The sequence below is a fragment of the Caenorhabditis remanei genome, chromosome IV, assembly GCF_010183535.1.
Source record: "Caenorhabditis remanei strain PX506 chromosome IV, whole genome shotgun sequence".
In the NCBI taxonomy this organism is placed as follows: domain Eukaryota; kingdom Metazoa; phylum Nematoda; class Chromadorea; order Rhabditida; family Rhabditidae; genus Caenorhabditis; species Caenorhabditis remanei.
In genome coordinates, this window is record NC_071331.1 from 16,520,054 (window position 1) to 16,547,787 (window position 27,734).

General features: G+C 37.1%; 10 protein-coding genes across 10 annotated transcripts; 5 read left to right on the forward strand and 5 right to left on the reverse strand.

Annotated features, from left to right (window-relative positions):
- Positions 1 to 36: 36 nt before the first annotated feature.
- GCK72_014610 (uncharacterized protein) lies at positions 37 to 707 on the reverse strand (the record flags this gene model as incomplete). Its single annotated transcript, XM_003108380.2, has 4 exons — positions 37 to 272; positions 315 to 411; positions 460 to 529; positions 577 to 707. The coding sequence occupies 4 exons, from the start codon at positions 705 to 707 to the stop codon at positions 37 to 39; spliced, it is 534 nt and encodes a 177-aa protein (XP_003108428.1).
- A 3,297-nt stretch (positions 708 to 4,004) lies between these two features.
- Positions 4,005 to 12,111, forward strand: GCK72_014611 (uncharacterized protein; the record flags this gene model as incomplete). Its single annotated transcript, XM_053730373.1, has 19 exons — positions 4,005 to 4,064; positions 4,108 to 4,293; positions 4,357 to 4,806; positions 5,886 to 6,011; positions 6,389 to 6,550; positions 6,994 to 7,083; positions 7,530 to 7,628; positions 7,834 to 7,965; positions 8,466 to 8,582; positions 8,872 to 9,002; positions 9,053 to 9,176; positions 9,338 to 9,520; positions 9,572 to 9,858; positions 9,908 to 10,271; positions 10,747 to 10,848; positions 10,899 to 11,123; positions 11,749 to 11,861; positions 11,910 to 11,979; positions 12,031 to 12,111. 19 exons carry the CDS (start codon positions 4,005 to 4,007, stop codon positions 12,109 to 12,111), a joined length of 3,102 nt encoding a protein of 1,033 aa, XP_053585145.1.
- Positions 12,112 to 12,210: 99 nt separating this feature from the next.
- GCK72_014612 (uncharacterized protein) lies at positions 12,211 to 14,758 on the reverse strand (the record flags this gene model as incomplete). The annotated part of the gene is made up of 4 exons (XM_003108115.2): positions 12,211 to 12,345; positions 13,018 to 13,122; positions 13,181 to 13,327; positions 14,624 to 14,758. The coding sequence occupies 4 exons, from the start codon at positions 14,756 to 14,758 to the stop codon at positions 12,211 to 12,213; spliced, it is 522 nt and encodes a 173-aa protein (XP_003108163.2).
- Positions 14,759 to 15,601: 843 nt separating this feature from the next.
- GCK72_014613 (uncharacterized protein) lies at positions 15,602 to 16,669 on the reverse strand (the record flags this gene model as incomplete). The annotated part of the gene is made up of 4 exons (XM_003108021.2): positions 15,602 to 15,676; positions 15,801 to 16,046; positions 16,182 to 16,247; positions 16,586 to 16,669. The coding sequence occupies 4 exons, from the start codon at positions 16,667 to 16,669 to the stop codon at positions 15,602 to 15,604; spliced, it is 471 nt and encodes a 156-aa protein (XP_003108069.1).
- A 3,209-nt stretch (positions 16,670 to 19,878) lies between these two features.
- GCK72_014614 (uncharacterized protein) lies at positions 19,879 to 20,645 on the forward strand (the record flags this gene model as incomplete). Its single annotated transcript, XM_003108365.2, has 5 exons — positions 19,879 to 19,926; positions 19,971 to 20,046; positions 20,090 to 20,209; positions 20,263 to 20,537; positions 20,589 to 20,645. 5 exons carry the CDS (start codon positions 19,879 to 19,881, stop codon positions 20,643 to 20,645), a joined length of 576 nt encoding a protein of 191 aa, XP_003108413.2.
- A 226-nt stretch (positions 20,646 to 20,871) lies between these two features.
- Positions 20,872 to 21,253, forward strand: GCK72_014615 (uncharacterized protein; the record flags this gene model as incomplete). The annotated part of the gene is made up of 3 exons (XM_053730374.1): positions 20,872 to 20,954; positions 20,997 to 21,144; positions 21,194 to 21,253. 3 exons carry the CDS (start codon positions 20,872 to 20,874, stop codon positions 21,251 to 21,253), a joined length of 291 nt encoding a protein of 96 aa, XP_053585146.1.
- Positions 21,254 to 21,483: 230 nt separating this feature from the next.
- GCK72_014616 (uncharacterized protein) lies at positions 21,484 to 24,375 on the reverse strand (the record flags this gene model as incomplete). The annotated part of the gene is made up of 15 exons (XM_003108287.2): positions 21,484 to 21,558; positions 21,606 to 21,932; positions 21,981 to 22,106; positions 22,150 to 22,224; positions 22,280 to 22,511; positions 22,554 to 22,630; positions 22,678 to 22,766; positions 22,814 to 23,171; positions 23,216 to 23,327; positions 23,371 to 23,564; positions 23,612 to 23,766; positions 23,816 to 24,008; positions 24,055 to 24,167; positions 24,217 to 24,290; positions 24,335 to 24,375. 15 exons carry the CDS (start codon positions 24,373 to 24,375, stop codon positions 21,484 to 21,486), a joined length of 2,241 nt encoding a protein of 746 aa, XP_003108335.2.
- Positions 24,376 to 24,855: 480 nt separating this feature from the next.
- On the reverse strand, positions 24,856 to 25,227 carry GCK72_014617 (uncharacterized protein; the record flags this gene model as incomplete). Its single annotated transcript, XM_053730375.1, has 1 exon — positions 24,856 to 25,227. The coding sequence occupies one exon, from the start codon at positions 25,225 to 25,227 to the stop codon at positions 24,856 to 24,858; it is 372 nt and encodes a 123-aa protein (XP_053585147.1).
- On the forward strand, positions 24,862 to 25,384 carry GCK72_014618 (uncharacterized protein; the record flags this gene model as incomplete). Its single annotated transcript, XM_003108063.2, has 3 exons — positions 24,862 to 25,031; positions 25,078 to 25,238; positions 25,290 to 25,384. The coding sequence occupies 3 exons, from the start codon at positions 24,862 to 24,864 to the stop codon at positions 25,382 to 25,384; spliced, it is 426 nt and encodes a 141-aa protein (XP_003108111.1).
- Positions 25,385 to 25,887: 503 nt separating this feature from the next.
- On the forward strand, positions 25,888 to 27,577 carry GCK72_014619 (uncharacterized protein; the record flags this gene model as incomplete). The annotated part of the gene is made up of 6 exons (XM_003108157.2): positions 25,888 to 25,987; positions 26,066 to 26,379; positions 26,429 to 26,519; positions 26,695 to 26,843; positions 27,040 to 27,235; positions 27,408 to 27,577. 6 exons carry the CDS (start codon positions 25,888 to 25,890, stop codon positions 27,575 to 27,577), a joined length of 1,020 nt encoding a protein of 339 aa, XP_003108205.2.
- Positions 27,578 to 27,734: the final 157 nt, after the last annotated feature.

Here is a 27,734-nt window from a genome sequence, read left to right on the forward strand (position 1 = left end):
AATATTTTACAGTTTAAAGAAACTCGCACAAACTGTTCAGTTGTTTCGCATTCTTCGGAGCTCCTCAGCTCTCTTCTTCTCCTCTTCTTCTTTATCAAACTCGAGACCACAGGAAATCAATTCAATTGACATGACAATCAACGCGATCTTCGACAGATTGTCACGATGGATTGCAAGGATCGTTGCAACACATCCACCACACACCATCATCGCAAGATTAATCGTCCCATTGTTGTTTCCGACGAGTTCTTTAATATGGCGTTGGTGGCAATCTAGAAAACGATAAAGTTCAAAGTTCCTAATATTTTACATACACGCTGCAACTCCGAGAAGAAAACCGACGTGAGGCGAAGAAGCATACCCCAGTACGAAAACAAGTGCGGTAGGAGCGATAACGTTCGGGAGACGGAACTAAAGAATATAATGAAGATTGGGCTGTTTTGAAATAATATCACAAACGTGGAATTTGGCGAAAATCTCGTCAAGAACTTCTAGAATAAGCGACGAGAACGTTGGAAATCCATATCCTCTGTAATGTATAAATGTAATCAATTGTCATGACATCAAGTTTCTCACGAGATAATTCCCATGAAGCTAAGATCTCCTCCCCCGAATGTCGAGACGAAGCAGCCCACGAAGAGCAGAAGAAGAGCAACGAAATTGATTCCGTTAATTGTGAAACTTAGGAATTTTAAGTAGCTTCCCATTCTGAATTTATTTAAGAAGGCTTCTTGGAAAAACTTGTAGCATGCTGGTTCTTTCCGATATCTGTTACAATTATATCATGACCCCGTAAATATCTTGCTTTGGAAAGGAGCATATATATGACCAACACAGGAAGAAACATGAAAGTGAGCACTTTGAAGAGTACTCCATTCTGAAAAAAAAGATTTGATCAGATTCAATTTATGTAATTGAACTGTGTCTTTTCTCGATCGAATTATGATCGTTACGATTTCACATCTAAAATGAAATTAGTGTTGAAATTCCTTCGTAAGAAACCGTAACCAGTCGAAATTATGACCAGGAAGTAACTGAAGTGGATGAAACATTATTATGAGACAAACAACCGGATACATTCGATAGATTTCCATTCATATTACGTAAGTGTACATCAAAAACGGAGAGCAGTGTCGATTCTTAGTATCGTTCCATCAACAACTTCTTTTTAGAAGTTTTGATTATCACCCTTATCTCTATGTCTCTGAAATAGAAAAGAAACAAAGTTTATTTCCAAAACATCGATTGAACAAAATTAGGACGAATATGTTTATTGATTCTAATTTTTCACTAGGATTTCAGGAATATTGATATGAAGGTAAAGGAATTGAAAGGTATATAATTAAATAGTGGACTTCCAACTCCAGCGTTGTGAGATGCCACCAGCGTTGTCTTCTGGCTGTAGAAAATTCCTTTGCTTTTTCAAAAGAACAAAACACTTGCGAGATCATAACTTAATCTAACAGAATAGATAGAACTAGCATGCTTTCAGAGGAGACAACACGAAAATACCTCCAAAAGAAGGAAAAAAGAACTGTCGACAAAGATGCGATAACTGGAAAACACTTAAACGTTTTTAAAGACGAAATACAGTAATCAACAAATTCAGACTCTTTTATTTAAAAAAGCGTAGATAAATTTGACCTACCCTACTACATCAAAAGCTTTTTTGGTCTATTGTTTGTGTCTATTGTATCTATTGTTTTTTGTGAAGCTTTCAACTGAATTGATATATGAAACAATTCGAAACGAAGTCCAATCTTTACTATTATTGAACGCAAACTTCTATGTGTGTGTGTCAGCACCACTGCACCGATTCAGTCTAATTTTTAAGACAGAAAAATTCTAGATCTGGTCACTATGATTAAGAAACGTGACTTTCCAGCCATTTAATGGTTTCCATTTCCAAAGCAAAAGAGTTTCACTTGGATATACACTGCTTCCGTTTTATTCAAGTTATTGAACTGATTTCTAAATAATCTTTGTTTAAATTCTATCTCTAGTGTGGCCAGCGGTTTCGTACACCTTCTGATGAAATATCATCCAACATCATGAGTTTCCAGTATGCCCAGTGTAGGCGAGTCCATATTTAGCTTCTCTTTTCTATATATAAAATTTCGCCGATATATATTTTTAAATAATTGATTAATTTTGGTTTCATTGCTATGTACTTGATCTGGTTTATACCGTAGATGTGTTTAATTCATCTGAGGTTTTTCGCCTTCCGGCTCACTTATCTGGTGCTCTACGTATGTCCTTCTTACATCAAAAAACCAACGTTACCATGACTCCAACTTCATCGTACAGAATCGAAGAACTCTCTAACTCCAATGTTCAATTTTTGAGAAACTTTGTTATCTTTCTTTATATTTATTCCTATTCCAAGAATTGAAATCGTATGGGTTCCCCATTTCAATGACCTCCTCAACATATTAGGCGGTTAAGGATAATTCATCCTATTGCTATATTCCTATATTCAAAAAACCTTTCAGAATCTCTGACTGGAGGCACATATGAGCCAAACTGATCCGTTTCGGCTGATTATTAATAATACCCTGGGAATTCTAAGAATTTTATACCATACCCTTTGGCTCCGCCCCTTTGACCTACCGAAACGATCGTTTGAAGTTTCTTTCAACAGATGGTCAAAATCTTTTCAGAAATGAATAGCCAGCCTCATTTTGTACTTTTTCAAAGATAACAATTCTAACTCCCCTGCATCATATTGAAAAAAAAAACAGTTTTTTGAAAAATATCTGTTTTTCATGTTTTTTAGATTTTTCGGTTAGTCGAAGTAGTGCGGTTCGAAGCAAATTTATGATGATAAGATTCATATTTGTGTTGGATAATTGAAAATATAGTTATTAAAAACATTTTTGATTCGAGTTATTCCGAGTTAGAATAGAGTTAGAACAGAGAATAGGTACGCACACATCTTTGCTGACAATTCTAGTCATGTTTCAGTGAGTTACAGACACCTCCTCCATTTTTGAGTCAAAAAGTTTGAGCTCTCGTAACTTTCCAGTTTATGATTTAAACTCTTAGAAACATTGAGAAACTAGTGGAATATACTTCAAAAACACAAATACATTGCGGAAGGTTAGGTTCTATCGTTTTGTTCAACTTTCGTTTCATTTCATCACTGATAGGCTCGATCCAGTTAGAGTTTGTCTCTTTATATTTAGCGATGGAAAATATACAGTAATGGAGTGTGTCTTCTCGAGCGATTTCGGCAAGTTCAATTTTAGGTTTTCACAGTACGTGATGTAAAATTTTATAACTTGTATCGAAAAGGTAAACAGTTATTCCGATATTTTTTTAAAATAATTCCTTTTCATCCCTACCAAAATCACAACTGAAGCCCAGACTTGCACGGGTCGGGCCGGGTCGATTTCAGATTTTTCATCGGCCCGGCCCGGTCGACCTGGGTTTCCGTACAAAAATTTGACTACTTGAATTTTTTGAATTATTTTTTTTTGCAAAATGTCAATTTTCGACAATGTTTCCTTTAATTGTGCACATTTTTTGAATCCGGGCGGCAAATCTGTAATGGACCGGGCCGAGGTTTTGCAAGTCTGCTGTAGCCCGATCTGCTTTGATAAGGGATGTACGTCTTACATAAAAGAAAACAGTCTCCGTGTAGTAATAAATGGCATTTGTCGCTTCTCTGTGTCTCTCGTCGTTCATTCACGAGGAGTAAACGATATATCGACTATAGTCTACCTTGTCCGACTCAGAAAGATATGATCGCGAAGGCAATTTCATCAAGATTTAACTGGTTTCGGTGTGCTCAAAATGCCTGTATTGTCTGTATTATTTCTGTGTTTTCCTCTCTAAATATAATTGACCCAGTTTTATTCAAAGAACATCAAGATCATCATGTTGGATGCTGGATACTCATATGTTTTGGTTTCTTCGTTGGTTTCGCTATCAGAGCATCACTGCTGAAACTGAAATCACTTAAACCAATATGTTTGAAATCTTCAAGAGTTGGTCTGGCCGGAATGAGAATATGCTGTATTATTCAGATTCTTGTATTCTTGTATATGAAATGGGATCCAAAAGTGAGTGAGAAAAGATCGATAAACACTTTCTACTCTTGTTCAGACCGCTTCAACATCTACTCTCGTATTGCTTGTTTTTTATTTGTATTTCTATTCCTATTACATTTTTTGCGATGAAAAAGAAATACCATTTGTGAGATTCGATGAGGAAGATTGGAATTATTTGAGCAACATCTGTCCATTTTTCGTGATTGCTGTCTCTTGGACTTATATGTTCACTGTTCGACAGGTAAGCGTTTTTTTCGAATTCTTACTGTAGTTTCAGAATTTTCTTTTAGTTATTTATTTTCAGCCAGAGTTCGTGCTTCACTGTGCTTACCACGTCATCATATGCATCTTCTCAATGAATTTATACAAAATAAAAAGCGATGATCGAGTATCACTCAATCAAATCGCCATGGCTCAATCCGTCCCACCAGGAGACATCCAAACCCAACCCAACGCCAAGATAGTCTTCAATGCCCCGTACGACGACAAGCACACCTACCACATCAAGGTGATCAACTCGTCTGCTCGCCGCATCGGATATGGTATCAAGCCCACCAACATGAAGCGTCTCGGAGTTGATCCATCATGTGGAGTCCTCGACCCAAAGGAGGCTGTCCTTCTTGCCGTTTCTTGCGATGCTTTCGCTTTCGGACAAGAGGACACAAACAACGACCGTATCACTGTTGAGTGGACCAACACTCCAGATGGAGCTGCCAAGCAATTCCGTCGTGAATGGTTCCAAGGAGACGGTATGGTTCGTCGTAAGAATCTCCCAATTGAGTACAACCCATAAGATTGCTCGATGAATCGCCGTCCCACCCGCGTATTTTCTCTTTGCAATGAAATTGAATTTTTAAAAATGACGATGAGGAAAAGTGAAAACGATTTTTAATCAGGAATATTATTTTTTTTTTGATTTTTCAATATATCATATATTTGGATTATCTACATTGGAGATCCATTTAATGTATTCCTAGCAGATGACATTCAACTTTCTGATTTCATAATGAACAAAAACTTGTACATTTCAAGGCATCATTTCTTCGGAACTTTTACAATCAATGTTTCATAGAATGAAGTAATTCTTTAAATCATGACGTCTCTCCAATCATCAAAGCTTTAACATATCCCTCAATCATTCATTGTCCCTGCCGAAACCACTTGGAAACGTTATGCAATAACTCTAATCAATCCAATGTGGACATGAAAATTGCGAGCTCCCCAAAATGAAAAAAGCAAACAAATCTCAATCTACAACAATGTTGTTTCTCATAAATTGTTAGGCTTTTAAATTGGTTACACTTATAACAAGGTTCTGGAAGATAAATATATTGATCTAACTTTTTCCAGTGGGTTTACCAAAAAACTCTTCATTTTTCAAAAAATAAGAAGATTGGATTTTATTTGAAATAAAAAATAAATCAAAAAGTCGACTCGCCACTCCACAATTTCGATGTGATTGTTTATTCTAAATTGAGCTTCTTCACACAGCTGGCGTCGGTTTCGACACCCACAAAATAACGGAAAGATTGGCAGAATCTTCACTTCTGGATCAACACAAAATGCACCTGTTTCAATATTTCGGCAGGAGAGTCTAAGATGTTTCTTTTTCCTTTTCTTTTTCTTTTCGTTTTCTCTCTTTTTTCTCTTTTTTTGCAGTCTCGTCTTGCCTGCTCCTTCCGCTCAGACTCCGCCCACTTTTTGATAGTATGGAGAGCCCTCGGGCGACGGAGCAAAGGAGCAGCTGACGGAGGACCCGTCGTTTTCTCTCCCAGCAGCCTCCCACCACTTTTAAGATTCCCGTGTTCCGAATCTCCATTTCTTGGTTTTTAGACAGAAACAAAAAGTGATATCGATGAGTTGGATCAACGGAGCATGATAATTCATTGGCTCATTTCACTGCTTTTCGCCGTCGGAGCAGTTGAAAATTATGATGGCGACGAGGAATTGAGTTGCAAAGTCAGTTTATAATAACTATTATTTTTTGTCTTGAAATTAAAAGCAGGGAAGTAAATAATCCTTCTTTTGTTTTAGTTTTGTTGTTGTTGTTCAGTTATTTTTGAATGAAACTGTATCACTTTGAATGCTGGATCTTTTCATTTAGGATCAAGAAAAAGAAAACTGGTCAGACTGAGTTTTTTCATATGTCTAGAAATCTTGGTTGAATTTTTCTTTCAGCCCGATTGAGGTGTGTTTTGTTAGAATGATTCTTCCAGTCCTTCCGCTCTAGATTAGTTTCAATCGACCAAAAACTCAGAAGATCTTTTTCGTTCACTTCAATAGAACATGCATTTCCAATGCATTCATTCCTAAATAAGAATTTGTGTCATTTTCAGCGTCGACACGGTGGCATTCCACTTCCACTCGGAGTGTTCACTGTTCAGAAAGAAGGATTTCCAGATGCTCTGCCAGCAATTCGAACTGCTCTATCTCATGTACATACTCGATCATGTATTCTTCAAGGATATCGTCTCGAAATGATAGTCAAAGACACTCATGTAAGTCGTTTTTCTCCTCATCATCTTCTCCATTTTCTTTTTTTTCTCTCTTCCATTCGATATCGAACAAATTCAATTTGCGACCGGGGCGGACCGCGCATCTTCTCAATTGACTCAATTTTGGCGCTCTCGAGCCATCACACGTTTTTAGTGCTCTCAGAAAAAGAAGAGTTGTTCTTTCCTCTTCACGGTTACCTCATCTTTTGTGTCAGAATTCATGCACAACCGACAGACGACGTCGAAGTAGAAGGAGGACAAAGATAGACTAAAATAATGGAGCAGTGCACCATGTTAAACGCTTGAATGCGTTAACTAAATGGGTTAGGCGAAACGGGACGAAAGAAGGGAGCGAGTTATTGCAACATTCTGAAAATATTGATGGAAGAGGAGAAGAAAAAGAGATATTAGATGGAAAATAAGGATGATTGATTGAATAATTTCAGTGTAAAACATCACAAGGAATGAAGGCATTGTTCGATTTGATTGCTTCGAGACCTCGACCTGTTGCTATTCTTGGAGGACAATGCACTGAAGTGAGTCTAATGAACTTTTATGAAAAAAGACGAAGAGAAAAGTTCATTATTCTTTGAGTCTTTTCAGTAATTATTAGCTTTTATTCAATTATAAATTGCACCTGCAACATTTAAAAGGAAGTGTTCTTGAAAATGAGTTGTGAGGTCTAGAAATGGAAATTCATTCTTGTGAATCCGAGGGTTCTGATTATAAATACGATACAACATTTATATTATATTATATTATCAACAATGATATGTTTTTCTGATGAACATGATACCCTAAGCTATTCTAGATTACCATTTGTTAGTTAGTCAAAATGAAACAGATATACTCGAAAAATCAATGATTAGGTAATTACTTTTAAAGTTATTGGTCCTTTTTTATGCTAACAAGTAATGATTGTCTGAAAAATCAGAATCACGAAATCCTGTCGAAAATCTGTAGAAATGTGTTTGAATTTCAGGTGAATGAACCAATTGCAATGGCCCTCAAATATTGGCAAATCGTTCAACTATCATATGCAGAGACTCATGCCAAATTCGCTTCCTCTGATTCCCATGAAGTTAGTTTTAGAATTGAGGAGAGCCCAATTTAGAAGCAAAATAAATTCATGAAAGTCTTCCGGTGTGGGAAAGAAAAATTGGCCTCGGGCGACATTTCGAGCCCTCCGCTCTTCAGAAGCTCTATTCTTTTCTATTGGGGGGACCGCTCATTTTGAAATGAAAAGACGCTTGAAACGAGTGAAACAATAAATGAAACAATTGCAGTTGTTTCCTACATTCTTTCGTGTTGTACCTGGAAATCGAAATACGAATATGGCAAAATGCAAGTTTGTGAATCATTTCGGATGGAAAAGAGTTGGAACTGTGAAGCAAAACGATCAACCGAGATACGCGTTGGTAAGGAAACAAAATCAGAATTATTCATTTGAAATCTACGGAAAAATGGAAAGAGAAATAGGGGGGATTTGACACGCAAACGGACAGCGGCTCGGGTTTTTGATGGAAATGAGAGTGACATATTGCTCACGGATTCATTCAGAAAAAATACGGAGAGGGAACAAGAAGGATTAATGTGAATGACACCTTCATGTTCCATTCCGAAGAAACAGAAAATGAGATAAATGAGATCTTGTTCTGAGGGAGAAAGGCAATAGAATAATTGAGGATGCGTTTTTAAATAGTTTCTTAACTTTTAATATGCATCGTAGATTGGTGTATTTCGAGTTTTAGTTTCAGGAAAAATAGATCACGGCAAGCTACTGTAGCTACAGTGTTGATATTCTTGACAGGATGTTCCTGAAAATGTTAAGAGATTTCCTATAAGCGTAAATTGACGAAAAACAGTTCTGATATCTATTTCTGAACCTCAACCATTGTTCACACATGTTCATGTTCAGCCTCACGAAGCATTGACGACTCGTCTCGAACATGGTTTCGGTGTGAAGATTGTGCACACAGCCGGTGTCAATTGGGAACAAATCGAGACTGTCGGTGCAGAACTTGACGAGCTAAAGGTTTGTGATCGTTTTTCTTCTTCTCGTTCATCCATCTTTTTTTTGTCGTCCAATTCTTGTTGTGTCGGGAGACGAAGAAGAAGATAAATAATGAGCGAGAAGGCGTGTCGCCCCCGAGAGTCACACAATGTCCTCTCGATTGGCTTTCCAGATAACCAGACAAAATCCCGAGGGATGGCCCGTTCCTCGATGCTTACATGTACAACATCTTATTATTCGAGAGAAATGACTCGGAATTTTTAAAACTAAATTGAGGGAGAGAGAGAGAGGGAAAAATGTGATTTTTAAGGAGAGAGATGTTCGGATTATTCTTGTTGACGTGGATGAAGAGATGGCAGCTACAGTAATCTGCGCAGGATATCATCGAGGGATGTACGGAGATAATTATGTTTGGATTCTTCCTGGATATCACTCTGATAAGTGAGAATGACAGTTTTATGAATGAGTGAAATATGGAGAAATATTTCCAGATGGTTGAACAAGACACATGACAATTGCACGGCTGAAGAAATGAAAGAAGCTGCAAGAAATCATTTTTCAGTGGAATTTGCATTGACGAGAAGAGATGTGGATACGAAAATTGTTGGGAATACGGTAAGAAAGCTTTGGGAATAGTTGGGAACTTTGTAAAATGAATTTCTGCAAAAAGATAAGCCTGAAAGATTAATTTGAACGAGACAAGAAGAAAAGCCTTACTGGCTGTGAATTTCGACTATCCTCATCGACCAGAAAATCTCAAAATTAATAAACTTCAGAGGGCCGGTGACGTTTGGGAGGAAATAAGTAAACTGGATCCAAACAACACATGGAGAGGATATCTCTACGATGGACTGTGGACTCTAGCTATCGCTTTGAGCCATTCGATGGGTGATAATGCAGAATTTTCACATCATAAAATGATCGAGGCTATCGATAATTCATCATTCCAGGGATTAACGGTGAGTATTCTATTTTTCTGATTCCCTTAACTAGTAATTTTGAAAGTTTAGGGTAAAGTGAAATTTGTGAATAATGAGAGACTTGGACTAGTGGATATCAAACAATGGTCAGAAGGACAGTATATTCCATTTGCAATGTACGATGGAGCAGAAGATGAATTCAAAATAATTGAAAGTACATCGAAAGGATGGTCTCCTCCGTTGGATTCAACTATTACCGAACGTCGTCGTGAACACATTTCGTCTCTTTTATTCTTGGCAATGTCACTTTTAGCTCTTATTGGAATTTTCCTGGCTCTCATATTCTTGTTAATCAATTTCAGATACCGTAATCATAGGTAGGTTTCGTTTATTTATGTCTCAAAACAATATATTCGAGATTTTCAGATTTATCAAAATGTCATCACCAAACCTCAACAACATAATTATCGCTGGTTCCATTTGTACCTTTGCATCTGTAATAATGTTGGGTTTAGACACTCGAATAGTGTCTCCAGATGGTTTCGTGTGGTTGTGCTACATGAAAACGTGGACACTTTGCCTTGGATTCACACTTTCATTTGGTGCGATGTTCTCAAAAACATGGAGAGTTCATTCGATATTTACGAATATTCGAATGGATCGGAAAGCCATCAAAGATTCGAAATTGTTCTTGATTCTTGGAGTTCTACTTTTTATCGATTTATGTGTTCTCGTCACTTGGGCTTTCATTTCTCCGTTCTCTTATACGGTTACGGAACTTCCACACATTGTGAGTTTTCTTTAAAATCAAACGCTCGATCATTGAATGTTTTCTGGGAGCTCGGGATCCAAAAATTCTATAAACTATATGAGAAAGTTTTCTTTTGAAAATATAAACTATCTTTTTAAATGATTTCCCTTTTTGTACGACCCCTCTCAACCAAGGCATGAGTTGGAAATTATTTCATCATCAAGTGGACACCAGCTTATCGCTTGTTGTTAGGAAAGATCCGTACAGAAGTCACCCCAATCACCAAATGAATATCTAAGTTTTTACTACAGTTTCTATCAAAATTGACACCATCAGAGAGTAGTTGAGGTACATCTGAAATTTCGGATTTATGCTTGAAAACTTCATTAAAAAACACTTTTATGATTTATCAGTTGCACTTACCCTTTCTTAAAATAACATTTGATCACAGAATGAAATGGTGCCTTTCCATCGAATCATTTTCACTCTTACTAACCCATTCAACTAATTTCAGCCAGAAGACAACATCGTGATAATCCCAGAAGTCGAAAAGTGTTATTCGTCTCATTCTGGTGTCTTCCAAGCCGTTCTCTATGCAGTTAAAGGAGTCCTCATGGTATATTTCCCTTCATTCATTTCCCTACTTCAATCCTTCAATAATTTCAGATTCTCGGATGTTTCCTCGCTTGGGAGACTCGTCATGTGAATGTTCCAGCTCTCAATGACAGTAAATACATTGGAACAAGTGTATATTGTTGTGTTGTCATGAGTGTATTGGGACTATCAACTAGTGTTATTCTACAAGAACGGGTCAATGAAATGTTCAGTCTTGCCTCATTTTTTGTTATTTTCTCGACAACTCTCACACTTTGTCTCGTTTTTGTTCCAAAGGTGAGTCGGTCTCATGCACTTTTTGGGGAGAGAGTAGGGTGTTGAATGAAGAAAATTTAGAAAAGAGAATAACACAAAACGTTTCAAAAAGACCAAACAACTAACTCATGAATTATTATGGTTGAACGGTTTCTGAAAAATGGAAATATTCTGGAGTGAGATCAAGAATCAAAACATTTGTTCAACAGGTTTTGCAAACTGTTTTCCAACAAACGTTCAATCTTTAGTGGATATTAATCGTCTCTGGATCTGAAACCTTTTGGAATTTCGAAAAATTTGTTTTTAGAAGTTGATTTTAATAGTTTCTAAATGTCAGAAAACGTTGAAGTTTTTCAATGAAACATTAAAAAAGTAGGCGATCAAATTGAAGTCTTACTACCCTTGTTTGAAATCAATTAAACGCTGAAAAGGGAATAAAAAGATAATAAAAAAGCCCCCTCTCTTTAGGAAAGAATAAAAACAATATAGTAGATTATCCCTCTTTTTTGCAATAAAACTAGTGATTAGCGATCTTGAAACAAATCTTGCGTTAATCGCTTCGATATTTCCCCCAAAAAAGTACATGATAAGCTATTTTTAGAATCAGATTTTCCAGATTCCAGACAAATCTCTATTTGATTTTCAGGTAATTGAATTGGCTCGGAATCCAGTTGGCAACGAGCCAAGAGCATATCGACGTGGATTAATGAAGAGTGTTGTAGCAAAGACATCTCAACCAATGTCACCTCAGCCTAGATCGTAATATTTAGAAGAAAATTCTGAAGTCCCCCAATGATTTGATTTCAGAGATAGTTCGGGTGATTTGATGAATAAAGCAGAAAGCGAAAATAAACTGCGGAGGCGTTATTTACACCAGGTACGCAATTCCTCAGAAAAAAAAATGAATAATTATTGGGTTGAGTTTCAGAAATCAACTCAATTATGGGATTTAGTAGAGAAGTTGAGAGCACGAGGAGACACTCAATTCCTTCAACAAGGTATGATTTAAAAGAGAGAGGAAGCAAGTTTATTCGCCCGTTTCAAAAATGTCAGGATGAGGAAAAATAAGAAGAAAAAGAATAGAGATAGATATAGATGAGATGAGGAATTAAAAAACGCAGACGAAATACATGATTATGGAAATGAAGAGAAGTGTAAGTGAGACGATGTTCGATCGACTACTTGACGCATCTGTGAACACGTTGTCCGCAAACGTTATTTGAAGTCCGTATTTGTCATAGACCTGAAAAAAATGATGGGTTTTAAAATGAACGAATTTCACTACACTTGTTGAGATTCTTAGATTTTAAAAATCAGAAGTTTTATACTGACTAAACCACAAACTTTCAGAATAGGGAATATTTGTTTTTGTTCCAATTCAGAACCCTTTAAAACAGCCATGAACCGGATAAGTTGAAATTGTGGTCGACATTCTCAGAGTGAAGTTTTTATAGTTCGAAAGCTGAAGTCGTTTAAAACAGAATATTTTGTCGAAGTTTGAATAGCATTAAAGCTAACCGATCCACACAGTTCACAATGAAAATAGGTAGATCACTAAACTTGACGTCGTATATCCATACTGATAAGGAAAAGGTTTAGACTCTCGTTCAGAATTCCTCCGACGTCAGGTTTTCAGTCCTATAGGTCACCTTATAAGTCACTTTGATTTCATTTCTAAGATCATCCCTTAGTCACATTTCTGTTTCAGAAACTACGCAACCATATCTGTTTTTAAGGAGATCAACCAGAACACAAAAATTCGAAAACACTTCTTTCTCTCATTAAACGTCTCTTCCTTTTCCTCCGAAAAAGTTTAATCGAGTGGATGTGACGTAGTCTGTTTGAGCTTTGCCCAAATATCCGATTTCCCCCGGAAATCCGAAATCAAGGTCAGCGATCTATGAAGATTTCTTACCCTTTTGTGGTTGACATCGTTACAAAGATTTGTTGAACAACAACAGAATTCTGAGAATCGAATTGAATTCACTTGACTTTTTGCATGATGTTTTGTGAAGAGACTCTGAAAAAAGAGGAAGGATGAAGTCAACACAGAGAAGCCTAATCGACTTGTTTTCTACCTGCATTTTGTGATCAAGTTGTGCCAGTGTGGGGCAAGATTCATCGATTCCTCGATACAAACAATGGGATTCATGAACACAGAAACGATCATAATACTGTCGAATTGTCCCACTTCGATTGACTGCATAGTACTCAGAGTAGCACATCTGAAATTCATTTTCTGTTTTGTTGTGTATCTTTGATATCAATCAAACGGGATTAGTCGAGTCGCGTAGGGCTTATAATCCTGAAAAGAGGAAACTAACTTTCCAATTCTTTTTTACTTTTTTATTTTCTCTTTTTGATTACGGTGCCTTCCGTTTTCATCCCATTTTCGGATATTAAGTTTCAACAAATGTGCGAATTCAAAACCCGATACTTGACTGAAACTGAAAACTTTTGTCTCGAAAGAAGAGCCATTTATTATATTGGTTGCTATGCTTTGAGTGGGGATGACCCTTCACAGAAGTCCACTTGATTCTTCCCAGTGATCATGTGTATTATTAGGAAAAAGAAAGTTGAATAGATGGAAGAAAAAAGGAAAAAGGAAAGTTTTTGACATGACTACTGACATGTTATGCATTTCTGAGCTTTTGTGTATGGCCTAGTGTGAGTCGGAAAATATTGAAAAAGAAGAAGAACAGAAAATAGAAAAGAAGAAGAAGGGAAAAAGAAGAATTATAAATTTAAATCTCATTCAATTATTGCTTATTTTCCAGTCTCATCTCTGAAAAAAGAAGATAAACTTTTCTATTTTTTCAAATGAAAAACCTAACATAATTTCCGAATGTATCCCCCATCTGAGAACATATCTATCTCTTCCGTTCTCTTTTTTCATTTCCTCTAATTATTCGAAAGAAGTTGAAAATGTCAGAATAAGGTGTGTACACACGAGGAGACTGGCGAGCCGTGTCTAATTTTCGAGTCGGTTGGCCAAACCTAAAATCTCTGACACGAAAAAGTTGTCGAGGCGAATTAGTCCTGATGAGAAGCAAGAAATAGGAGAGAATAAAATGAGGAGACGCAGAGAAATATCTGTTTCCAGTTTTACACTTTTTGTAAGGTTTCTTCCAATGATCTTTAACCATATTTTGTATTATTAGTGAGTCACGACACGGATATTTATTCCTAATTACGTCAAAATCAAGACGAAATTTGTTTACCGACTTCGTCGTGTAGGTCTGTTATTTTCTCAATTTATCTCAATTGACTCCAATTTAAGAAATTATCGATAAATATGTGGTTCAAATAGTCAAACGACAAGGGATTCCGGATTTACTTACAAGGAAAAATAGACCGGAAATTCGATTTAGTCTTCTTGGTTCCGAGACATATCAGTTGATTTCTAAAGACCTGGAACACCGTACTGATGTATTTTGAGCTGGTTTTAATTTTTTCGTATGACGTTTTCGAAATTCCCATATTAATTCTGCTGTAGTTAAATTCAAAAATGAAAAACTCACCATATTGGGTCCACACTCGGTTCTTCGATGTGGTACTGGATATGAAGAATCATAACATTCCAGAGAATTAACTGATAACAATCCAATCCAAATTATCATTAATTGTAGAATGGTGTCTTTCTTCGGCTTCTCCATCGTCGCAAGAACGAGAGACTTCACTTCTTCTGCGTCAGCCGTCGAGTAGCAATAACAGGTAGGACTTGTCGAGTCGTTGTCTGCCGTTGCCTCTTCTTCTTCTTCTTCGGCTTCTGCCTGAAACTCCGCCCCCTTTTGGCGACTTGCCGTTGAAGGGTGGAGGGGAGCAACAGCAGCAGAAGCCGTAATGTGCGGTGCGGCGAGACGCACGAGTTTCCGGTTTTGATGTTGCCAATTTTCAGAGAAGAGACGAGTTTGACTGCTGCTGGTCCAAATGGTAAGTTCAAAGGGCGGATGGAAAATGGGAATAGTTGGAGAGAAGGATTGAAAGAATTGGGTGTGTCGACAGTTTTTTATGGATTGGAAAGAATGAAACTGGTTTTCTTGAAGAACTTCTTTTTCGTAAATGTTCAGAGAGATCAAAAAGAAAATGATGCATTTGAATGGAGTTGGAAACGAATCAATGAACTAAAAAGTTCACAAAATGATTCATTTTCTCTTCTTTTCACTGCCCACTGCATCTTCTTCTTCTTCTTCTCTAATTATCTAGTTTGTCTTTTTTCTTCTTTCTAGTAGTATGTCAACCTGCTAGAGTCAAGAATCTCTCCTTTTTCTCTCCATAAAACACGTGTTTCTTTTTCAGGAGAACGATCCTGTGACTGGCCATGGGTAGATCCGGATGAGCCGAGCACAAAGCTATAAGTCATCCAGATTCAGCGGATTCCGAATTTTGATTTATTATATAATGTAATATTCAAATTGAGTACATAGACAGAATAAATTATGCAAATATTCAAATTAATGAAACAGAAATTTTTGAAAGACAAGAAGAGATTTGATCTTTTAAGCACGGACTTGGACCATTTGTTGACGCCATTTGTTGAAAAGTTCAGTCATTTGGCGCTTCTCGCGATACTTCTGAAAATTAAAAAGAGTTGAAATCTCAAAAATCTGAAGATTATGCTCAGATCTTAGATTCAGATTAGATACATCTATTTCCGAACATTTAAAATCAACATATCTGTTGAAGAAGCCCTCCTACCTCGACATTGTGACGTGCATTTGCATCCAAACAGTTACCGAATTCATCGACAACTCTGCACGATGGCAATGCCTTTACATCATACTTCTCCAAACATTTCTCGATGATTGGATCTCTCAACGGAACAACACCCCATGAACATCCTTGTTTCTCATAATATTCATCCAATTGGAATCTCATGTAGTCTCTCGATAGAAGAATCACCTCGATTGGCTGATTGGTAGCCGAAATTTGCTGATAGAGCTCCTGCAATAATCATAACGGTCAAACTTTGCGGCAAATGGAGATAGTGTTATCTGTGTTCCGTTTTGCAACTAAATAAAACCAAAGATTTCGTGGAGAGTTGGCAACTGATTAGATGGTCAGCTCGGAGAGTCTTACCTTCATTATCGGAGTAAACTGACGACACGGACCGCACCAGCTTGCAGAGAAGTAAAGAACAACAATCTGAAAGAATTAGAGTTACCGGGAAAGGACCGAAAGATCAGAGAATGGATTTTACTCTATCATAAGTATTACTGTACGGATTATGGCATAATCTGTATATTTTTGTTTTTGAATGAACTGAAAGTGAAATTTTGAAGAGCGGTTTATCATGATATTACATAGTTATAAACGTTTCCGGTCAGGGTTTTAGTGATAACCTGAGTGCACATCCGACACAAATTTGATAGATTGAATGTAAATCCTTGTTGGAATCAACTTGAACTTACGAGAAGTATAAGACCGAGATTCAGACTCTAAGTACTTTCAAGATCTTCTCAATATCTCTGAAATCTACTTACCTTTCCCTTCAAATGTTCTCCAGCATCCACCATCGAACCATCATTGAGTCTCAAGCTAGTACCAGAGAAGAAGTTTTGAGCCATTTCGAACGAAACTTGTTCTGAAATTTCAAAGTTGGAAATACAAGAAATGATCGGAGCAAAATGGGCGGTTTCGTCAGACCGCGCCCCGCTTTTAAACGTACGATTTTTTGACTGATAAACTACGACACAATGGGCTAGAGTGAAAAAAGAGTTAACGAGTCGAAAAGTCTTATCTCCGAGAGAAAAGAACAAAGAAGTTTTACGAATGTATTGTTTACGGGGAAAGTAACAAAAACTAGTATACTATTAGGAAGTTTCAATTAGTTGTTGGTCGGCACAGTGATATTTGAATTTGGCATTTCGAGTTATAATTACAGTTAGGAATGTAAATGACATTATATAATCAGACGGAAGTTTTGACTTTTATTGCTTTTCATTAGTTTGATTGATGGGTTCAGAGGCATTTACAAAACTGAAAAGACCAATTGATATCATGCAAAATAAGTCATTTCTAGGAACGGAAGTGGGTCAAGAAGGTTCAGTTTGATACCATATTAGCACACGACATTGATTTAACTAAACTTTGGAAAAAGAAGAAGAAGAGAGTAGAATTAACAAAAAATCTGTCTCATCCTAGTTCATATTTCACTCCGATTTTTCTCTATTTTGTGTCCAGTTGGAACGGATCTTTCAAACTTCCATTCGATCACGTTTTCTTGCAAAATCTAGTCGTGATCTATTGGAATAATCTTATGGTTCCGGAATAGAAAACTGCACCTAAAACCTCCTTTATCAATCAACTACACTAACGACTTAAAACCTAAAGATAGAAAATAGAGAAAAGTGAAAGAAGAAAATGCTCTTGAGTCGATGAGTTGTTCTTTAATAAGGCTCTTTATATATTCATTCAAAAAGTCAACCAGTTTTAATTTTATTACTCATAGACACTGAATGTGGGTGTGAATTAATAACCACCGGAACAAATAGACTTATCATGACAAATGAAAACTAACAGGTGGGAGAGAAAATGCTGTAAATGGAAAAAGTTCGAAATAAAGTTATTTAAAAAAGATTAGAAAAACAAAAACATATGTAAAAGTATTGTTTGTTTTTTGGAAGGAATCTGAAATTGTTTATTTTATAAGGAACGTATAAATATTTTGTTCATCAAAAATATACAAAACACATCTGGAGAAAATAACAAAAATACGGAAGTTCAATGAGCAAGAACAGGAGAAAAATAGTAAGGCTCAGTGATTTTGGGATGACAAACAATTTGGGATGAATCAGGTGGAAAAAGGCTGAAGATTGTTCCATTTCGATGATTTTCAATATGAACTGGATGATTTCTCTTGGACGAGGAGCCAGTTCAGAGCACGTTTAACAACTGGACTGAATAGGAACATCTAGAAGATAATCAGCATTGAGTTCAAAAGTGAAAACGATTACAGAGACAAGTAAAGCGTTGAGCGATCTTCTGACAATATAAAACCTTTTTTTAGACGTCTCGGACGTCCTCGGAGGAACTGAGATTGGTGGAACTCCGTAGTCTTTTGATTCTATTAGTCCGACTAGATTCTGTTTGAAATTTGTCATTTTCAATGTTCTCAAAGTTTTTTCGAAAGTTCAACTCTCGACAGTTACATGTTTCCAATTACAGCTGACGCCCAAAAAATTCTAGGAAGGTAACCACCTTCCTGTTTCATAACTCATTCCATTGGTAATTTCGATGAAAAAAATTCCAGTTTGCCACCAAAAAACCACTTCCGTTTTCAATAGTTCATTTTAAATTTTAATCAGCTGAAGCTTTTAGAAACTGTGACGTTGATAAACACGTTTAATTGTGTTGAGTGATATCACTAAAACTTGGGTCAGCAGGTTGAATTCACATGATTGTTTCAGTTTTGCTTGAATTAGAAACTTGGAAATCAAGTAAACAAATCGAGTTCAAATTTTGATAAACTCATGAAATTAGCGACTATGGGTGGGTCATCTTATCTATTTTTTCGGAATGATCTGAAACGAAATTTAATGAAAATTTTGGTTAAACAACGGAGGTTGAAAGGAATACAGATGATATACTAATTGCTCCACAATAGACATTCCCAAGTTATGTTCGCAAACCAAACGAATAGATGTCTTTTCACCGAATTTCGACAGCTACAATGATATCTCTCACTTACTAACACGATTTTTCATTTACAATTTTTTTCAAATGCACCTCGTTTTCGAACTTTCGTTATCATTGTGTTCAGTGGTTATAACATAAGTTGTTCATCATCGGGTTTGAATTTCTGCGCTTACATTTCCTGTTCTTACGATTAGGTTACTGTAGATACAGTAATCCAAAGTTAAAATGACGGATAATTCCCACGGCGAATCAATACGGGTTTTAGTGAGAACTTGGCGAGCACCCCTATAAGAAGATCGCCATGAGAATTTCATCTCTGATTGGGTCTGTTGCAACCAGACTATTTGGGGTCAGTATGAGATTTGGGTCGATTTTTCTGACCGGTTCTAATTGGCGGCACTAGGAGAAACATTCTTGAGAAGTGCCTTTCTGGAAAGAATAAAATACAATAGACACCGTTCAAAACAGAGGTAACACTTCTATTTATGGGTTTTTTTGTATAATCATGACCAAAATTGATATGTCTTTGTGAAATAGAGACTTTATGACAATGCAATAAGGTTCTTATCAAGAATACACCATCTAATATTTGTTTTTATCCCTCGCACCACTCTGAGTTCAGCCCAGTCCAAATATATATCTTATCTATTGTTCTTCGATCCTTCTCTTTATTTTTCATTCGATTCTTTTCTCTTTTATTTCTCTTTCTCTCAATGAATGTCTTCTGTCAGTTGTACACACAGCAAAGTGTTGAATAAAAAATGGGAAGTCGCCCTAGAAATGAATAAATAACGAAATGAAAAATGAACGTTGGCTCATCACAAATTCATTTCATTCATATATAATTCTTCGGACGGAGCCCCTTCTTCTTCTTCAAACTACACTCCTTTTCTCTCTTTTTCTTCTCAAAAACCAATTTAGTTTATCCTTTTATAGAGTGAAATCTAACAAAAAAAGAGCATATATTTTCAGTTGGTTATCGAAACGGACAGAATCAACCATCCACTATCATTCGATTTTTTATCAGTTTTATGTGTATATTTCTGTTATCAATAAAGAAATGAGCTCACTCTCTTGACTAACTTTTACTTCTTATTTATTATACTCTAATCGATTGATTCTCTAAATTATAAGAATTATGTCTGAAACTGTTTCGTTGAAAAGGCCAAGATCCACTTCTAATAATGTAAGTTGTTACTGAAATATGCATTAAAAATATCTATTTTCCAGGCTGAAGAACCGGATGAAAAGTATGTTGCTCACGCGGCATCTCAACAAATGATGATGAATCCGAACATGGCTAATAGTAAGTTCAACTGAATCTGTTCTTCCTATTTTTGTAATTTCAGTGGCTCGTGGAGTACAACCAGTTGGTTTCCCATTAATGCAATACTGTCATATGATACAACAAATGCAAAATCAGCAAATGGAATATCCAATGGGAATGATAAGGAAAGAGAAAGAAGACGGTAAGGAAGAGGAATTATGAAATATGTAAAGTCATTTATACTCATTATTTCAGCTCAATCAGCATCAACAACTCCAGCTTCATCTCGAAGACAAACAATGAGTAAGCCATCAATGGGTCCGCGTCCGATTCGTGTTCCACATCAATCACTATTTAATCCACTTCAATTCGGACTCATGCCACATGCACAACAATTGGCTCCACCGGTTGAAGAATCAGTCAAAAGTCCATCTCCAGCCGCAGCAGCACCACCAACCACTCGTCCACAATCCCCACATCATATTTATAATATTCCAAGTTTTCAGAGAGCCGATGAAGAGATCTATAGTGTATGTCAATCTGAAAAATGGATGAATATAAACTTTGGTTTTTTTTTTCAGAAATTCGTTGAGTCAGTTCGTGTACTGGCAGCGAAACTGGCAGGAGAAAAGAGCTGATTACAAGTGTGTTTGTGATTTGTTGTGAAATAAACTTTCAATGGAAATGAGTAAATTACTCAATTATTTTCATATTTTTTCTATAGATCTCCTTCTCTCAAATAAATGTTTTCAAAATTATTTCCATCGTGTAACAATACATTTCTAGTTTTAAGAAGTTCAGCCGAAATGGTAGTCAGTTTACAAAAAGTAATCAAAATTCATACTCGTTTTCGCTTATAAAAAAATGATAGGAAAGTCGGAGAAAACGAATCAATGGATACTCGGTTACATATTGTTCAATTTGGTTGCCTTCTCATACATCTACTTGTCAGTTTCAACTTCTAAACTTCAAATCATTGCATATTCCAGGTGCTTCAATGACGGATGGATCAGCACATTCATTTCGGTCGTTGTTCCGCTCTTCGTCTGGGAAATCTTGATATTTGGAGTTTTGGCACCCGATGAAGTTTTCATGGATTTAATGGGGGAATATGCCATTCCGATTTCCAATGCACGGGTACTACATTTCATTTTTTTTTAAAGATTCCTATTTATCTGGTTTGTAGAGCTACCAATCGCCAGTGCAATCTGTTCGTGATGTTATTGTATCATCTGGAGATCACTAAATTTTTGAATGTCACTCATTGGTTTATCATAATTCACAAAATAATTGGCAATACTTGTAACAATAAGAAATATAGAGCAGATTTCGGGGTTGGGGAGACACATTGTTTTAAAAAAACCGAGATCGAAAAACCTGGGAAGTTGTGCCGGAAATTAAAATTATAATAAGTGATGTGAAGGAAAAAATGATTAACATATAATGGTACAGTCAGAATAGTAGTTCCTGCAGTGTTTAATCGAGCCGCTCGAGATACTCAATGACACGTTCGATAGCTCGGAATCCTGAGTTCGATTCGACACGTTTTGACTGAAATCAATGAAATTGGAAAAAACTTGAATTTTGAAAACGATTACCATTGTGGTTTTGGTGAAATCGTACAATCGTTTCAATTGCGATATCATATTTTCGAAAGTATTCCCTGGCAAATGCTTGCGGACATCGTCCAGGTGTTCTTCGTTTTGTTGAAGAACGAAACCGACAAGCAGTGCATGATAAGACGCAATGACACTTCCTTCCATGTGTGCCGACGCTTTATTCATGACTTGCTGTAGAGCATGAACAACATCAACTTGATCCATTTTGTCCATCTTGTTTCGATCAAGTCTACCGTCTTTACGAACACCATCCTCATCTCCGCTTTCAGTTTCTTCATCTTCCTCATCTTCTACACAACCACCTTCCTGGAAAATCAGTTTTGTTTAACTAATAATTAGTTTTTATGGACTAACATCGAATGCTAACTCTTTGTCCAAATCGGCGTCCACAATTTGAGCCTGCGCTTCGTGATGAACAAAAAGTCGAGTTATGGCTTCCAGTGCAGGAACTTCTTCTTCCTCTTTTCCGGGAATAACCATCTGAAATCGAAGTTTATTAAAAAGAAAAAAATGATTTCCCAACCTTAACAGTTTGAGCAATCAGAACCTTCCGATTCGAATTGCATCGTTCCACTAAGTTAGTAAGAAGCGACGTCATCTGAAAGAAACTTTTTGATAATTCACATATAATTTTATTTTGTAAATCTACTCACCATCACATTAATGTCGTACCCGTCTTCTTTCCCGTATTTAGGAGCTAGATAAGTGAAAGTTGTTAAAGCGTTTGGCAAGAAGTTTTCAATTTCTCCAAGTTTCGAACAGCACAATTCATTATCATGAGAAATATTGATTAGAAGTCGGCACATCAATGCCAAACAGGAAATATACTTTTTGACCAAATCTTCCGGCATTGTATGAACTTTGTTGAGAATTATCTGAAGAAATCTGAAAACAAAATCTATTAAAAAGCACATTCAATATACTCACTTGGCTAAGCTTTTGATGAGGGTATTTGACCGATGAGAAATCAAAAAAGCTTGATTCTTTTTGTGGAAAACAGAACTCTGGAATAAAAGCGAAACTGATTTCTGAAGCGATATTGAGACCATACCGATTCAAGAATTCTGAAGCATCGGTTTAAAATCAAAATATTGAAAGGGTCTTCGCTACCATCGGCAATAAGATTTACATCGGCTTCAACTGAAAACAAGATAACTTTAACTGACGCCCCTCTCCTAGATTCATACTTTTCGCAACGACGAATTGAAGGATCCCAAGGTTGAGGAGTTCATTTTTGAAGATTTCGTCATTGACAGCACGACTGCAGATGAATACAAGAGCTTCAATGATTAGAGAAGACGGTGACAAGCATTCTCTTCGCATGTCAAATGAAACTTTCTGACCGCCGACCTCTTGTTTTTCTAGGTAAGCACTGAACACTTCCCAAACCATATTCAACACTTTTTCTCTGTCTTCAGGACGCATTTCTAGTTTTTCGATACGCAGAAGTCGAGAAACTAGGCGGAGAGATGGATAATCAATCTTGATCGAATTAAAATCCCTAGTAAGCAGGTACAAAACTGTTGACGCTGCCAACGCGAACAACTGAAAATTAGTATTTTCATGTTTTTACACAATCTGAATCATACATCATCTTCAGGAGAATCCATTAGTGCTTTAACAATATTTTTTGTTGTGTTTTCACTCTTGATGAACTGACGGAAATCGGGCGAAACGCATTTTTTGGCTAATGAGATCGCACTGGAAAAAGTGAATTTATGATGATAACTCGAGGAATTCAAACCTCAAGCATTTAACCTTCATGGATGAATCGGGTGACTGAAGGCTGCTCAAAATATATACCAAGTCTTGCTTGAAGTCGTCGTATTCGCCTGATTCGCGTAATTCATTTGCTTCTTTAATATGGCGTACTCTTGATCTTTGCATAGATGAAGATGATGAAGAATAAGAACTACTTGTTGAGTAAACTGGTTTGCGCTGAAAATTTAGTAGTAATGAAAACTCAGTTTTTGAATGAAGTTTACCGGTACTGCTGAAACAGCTGGTTGGTTTACTTTACGCGGAGCTCTATATGACGATGACGTTGAAGCTTCTTCTTCTTCTTCATCAAGTTCAGTTGTCCACTTATGAGTGTATACATGTTTTTTTTCTTGCTTTGGAAAGAACATTGCGCCGCCCACTAAAACGAATCATATGATTTTGGTAGATTATAGGATGCAATTACTTACTGTCTATTTCTTCTTTCTTTTTCTTATGAACTGGGGCAGTTGTTGTAGAGGTGGCATCATAATCAAAACCACGACTTGATGATTTTTTAGTTAGACGTGGAGCTTGTTCTATTGCAGATTCTTCCATTTTTCTGCTTAGTGAACCTGTCGACGACTGGCTCATCATTTCCGGCTCACTCTCATCACTGAGATTCTGAATAGAACACTTGAATGTTTCAAGAAAAAAGTTCAGTTCTTACAGTTTCTGGATTGCCTTCTGAAACTGTTTCTGGAAGGCTCAGTGGTGGAGATGAAAGGTGGTTGCCAGGACCGTCGGCAGCTTCATGCGACTCCGGAGTTTCTGCATTAGTCACTGTAACGAAAATATACAAAATATTCGTTGATTTTCTTGTCATGCATACCAGACGGTAGGATATCATCTTCGGTGTTAAATTCTTGTTGAGCCAGTGTAGCTTGGAATCGTTTCCTGACTATTCTGAAAAAAATAATGTACCAACAAGTTGCTATTAAGCTACTTACGGCTTAGAAAATGGATCATCTGGATCCGACTGAGTAGACATCTTAACTTTTTCAAAAATTTTAATTGCAGTAGTTTATTGTCCCACTCTTCTAATTCTCAATGGCAATTTAATAATTCGCGCGCTTAGTATTTTAATCAGCAAGCATCCCCGTAAATATACACCACGCACCGTACCCTCTTCGCTGTGAGACCTCTGCAGATCTAACTAGCTGGCAAGGTGCCAAGTGGGCGGAGACACTATTTGCGCGCGCTTTTGAGAGTGGGTTTCTGCATTCGAACGTTGTATTATTCGTCATTTGCAAGAACAATGCTCGTCTTGATCTCATTTTGCTTTTCATTTTTTCATCATGTTGTAGAGCAATATTACTTTTCGCACACCTATATGTATCTGTGCCTCGCTAATGTTTAGAGAAGAAGTATTGGCTCATTCTTTATGTAATTCATAACGACATCCCATTTTACGTTTCTTGTCTTCGTCATGATCTTCGTCATAATCCAGTTTTTTTTTAGAAACTAGAAGTTAACAATGGCCGGAGGAAAAGGAAAGGCTGGAAAGGACTCCGGAAAGTCCAAGTCTAAGGTCGTCTCGAGGAGCGCTCGAGCTGGACTCCAATTCCCAGTCGGACGTATTCATCGTTTCTTGAAGCAGAGAACCACTTCCAGTGGACGTGTTGGAGCCACAGCCGCAGTTTACAGGTAGTCCACTAACTGTATTTACGAAATCTTCAAGGTCTTCTTTTAGTGCCGCAATCCTCGAGTACCTTACTGCTGAAGTTCTCGAACTCGCAGGAAACGCCTCCAAGGATCTTAAGGTGAAGCGTATCACCCCGAGACATCTCCATCTCGCCATCCGAGGAGACGAAGAGCTCGACACTCTCATCAAGGCAACCATCGCCGGAGGAGGTATGTTCAATTCTAACGATGTGCAATGAATAACTAAATTGAAATTTACAGGAGTCATCCCACACATCCATCGTTACTTGATGAACAAGAAGGGAGCTCCAGTTCCAGGACAAAAGCCAGGAGCACCAGGACAACCACAACAATGAGTGCCTAGTCCACCTCAAACAATCTACAATAATACTTTCTCAATTTCACCAAAAAAATAATATTCATTCGTATAGGCGACGAATTAATTTCATCACTGCCTCATTTTAATTAAATTCACTTCAAACCCAAACCAGATACTCGCCTGCGACTCGTCGCACAAGATTTCTGTTGTATTTTACATGTTGACTCAAAGTTAATTGTGTTTTCCGTCTGTATATCCAGCATTTTAAATGTCCCAATTTTAAACATAAAGATCTCGAATGAAAATCCTTTCCGTTATTATATGAGTCAGGTTCAAAAGGCCGATGAAACGTTTGAAAGCGTTGTATCGATTCGGCAAATGCGAAAGACGCAGAGATGAAGAGACACTAGGCCCTGCATGACGCATAAAGTCAGTTGTTTGCGAACAAACTGCTTTCATTTGTCATTTCAAAACCTTTTTCATTTTAAAATTTTTCATAGAATATTTTTGATGATTTCGAAAGTAATGAATTGGTTCAGAATGCCCCCGAGAGATGCTGTTCCGACGTCAACGCAGCTAAGTGGAAGTGCTTCAGACGGGGTGCAAAATGATACAAAGGTGCTCAAAAATCGACCGAAAGGTAGCATTTAATACATAGTTCACTGACATATACTAATGATAAGTTTTTTTTTAAATTATAAAAATGATTAATTTGCAGCCAGTGCTCTCCGACAACAAAAACTCCCCGCGTGGCAACCAATCTTAACCGCAACAACAGTTATTCCAACTGTTTTCGTCATCGGAGCCATCTTCCTACCCATTGGAGTTTTTCTATTCATTGCTTCCGATTCGGTTTCTGAATATCCCATAGAATATACTAGCTGCTCACCATCGCCATGTCAACTACAAATAAATCTACCAAACTCGTTTGACGGAGATGTCTACTTGTACTATAATCTCGAAAACTACTATCAAAATCATCGTCGTTATGTTAAAAGTAGGAACGATCAACAATATTTGGGAGATTTAACGGTTTCAAATATACGTTTCATCAGCTTTTCGAAACATTCGTATTTTCCAGAATGTGAAAGACTGTGCTCCATTTGATTACGATCCTGAAACGAGGAAACCAATTGCTCCATGCGGGGCCATTGCTAATTCTATTTTCAATGGTAAGTATTATTATATTCTCATAGGTCGTGCATTCTAATCCATAATAACCTTTCAATCTGAGAAACTCCCTAGGCCGCTGCATGTGTGGCGACAAACAGTGTGTGCTCTGTAGCAGATGGCTCTTGCCAGAGTGCGATCGATGAACGTATACGCGTATAATTGTTTCTTATTCAGATACTTTCCAACTCTCTTACCAACCCGTCGGTGGATTCCCTATTCCAGTGCCAGTCACAACACAAGGCGTCATTTGGAATGTGGACAAAGACCGCAAATTCAAGAATCCCGCCTTCCCACAAGGAAGCAATTTGTGTGAAGCATTCAAGGTACGGAATGGGTTACCCGAGCACTGTCTGTTGTGACGTCATCGGGGTCACGGTGCGCAATAGGCAACAGCTGCTGGGACGTATGTCATTGTGTGGTATCCACAGATACAAAAGAAGGCACGCGAATGAGGATAGAAAAAGAGGGATTAGGCAGAAACAAACGAGATGAATATTAGGAAAAATGACCGTTTTACAGGAAACTGCGAAGCCGCCAAACTGGAAGAAAAGTCCGTGTGAAATGGGAGGATTCGAGAACGTCGACTTCATTGTCTGGATGCGTACAGCTGCGCTTCCATACTTTAAAAAGCTTTGGAGAATTGTGGAAAGAAGTTCGAATGCAGCATTTTCAAATGGATTACCAAAAGGAACATATGTCTTGACTGTTGAAAATAGTGAGTGAGCTAGAAAAGTGAAAAAAGCTCTCAAAATCTTCAACTTTGAAAATAAATTTTCCGGATAATACAAATAAGAACGATTTATGAATAGTTGTGCATTTTTTTCCTGAACTGAAGTGATAAGATTAGCTGAATATTCGAAACATCTTATTAAGTTTCAATTTTTCAGACTACCCCGTGCAATCTTTCGGTGGCAAAAAATACTTTGTGATTTCAACAACAAGTTGGGCAGGAGGAAAGAATTCATTCCTTGGAATTGCTTATCTTGTTGTAGGATGTCTCGCAATCGTACTTGGAGTTGTTTTCGTTTTCATTCATCTAAAATTCGGACATTCGTAAGTATCCTATGTTTGAAACGTAATAATCAAGTTTTCAGAATGAACGAATTGAGTAACGTCTCGGAAATACACCACTAAACAATTCGATATATAAATTCAGACAGTGTACAATATGGATATAGTCCTCTTCCTTTGCCATTCACTTTTATCTTTGATTT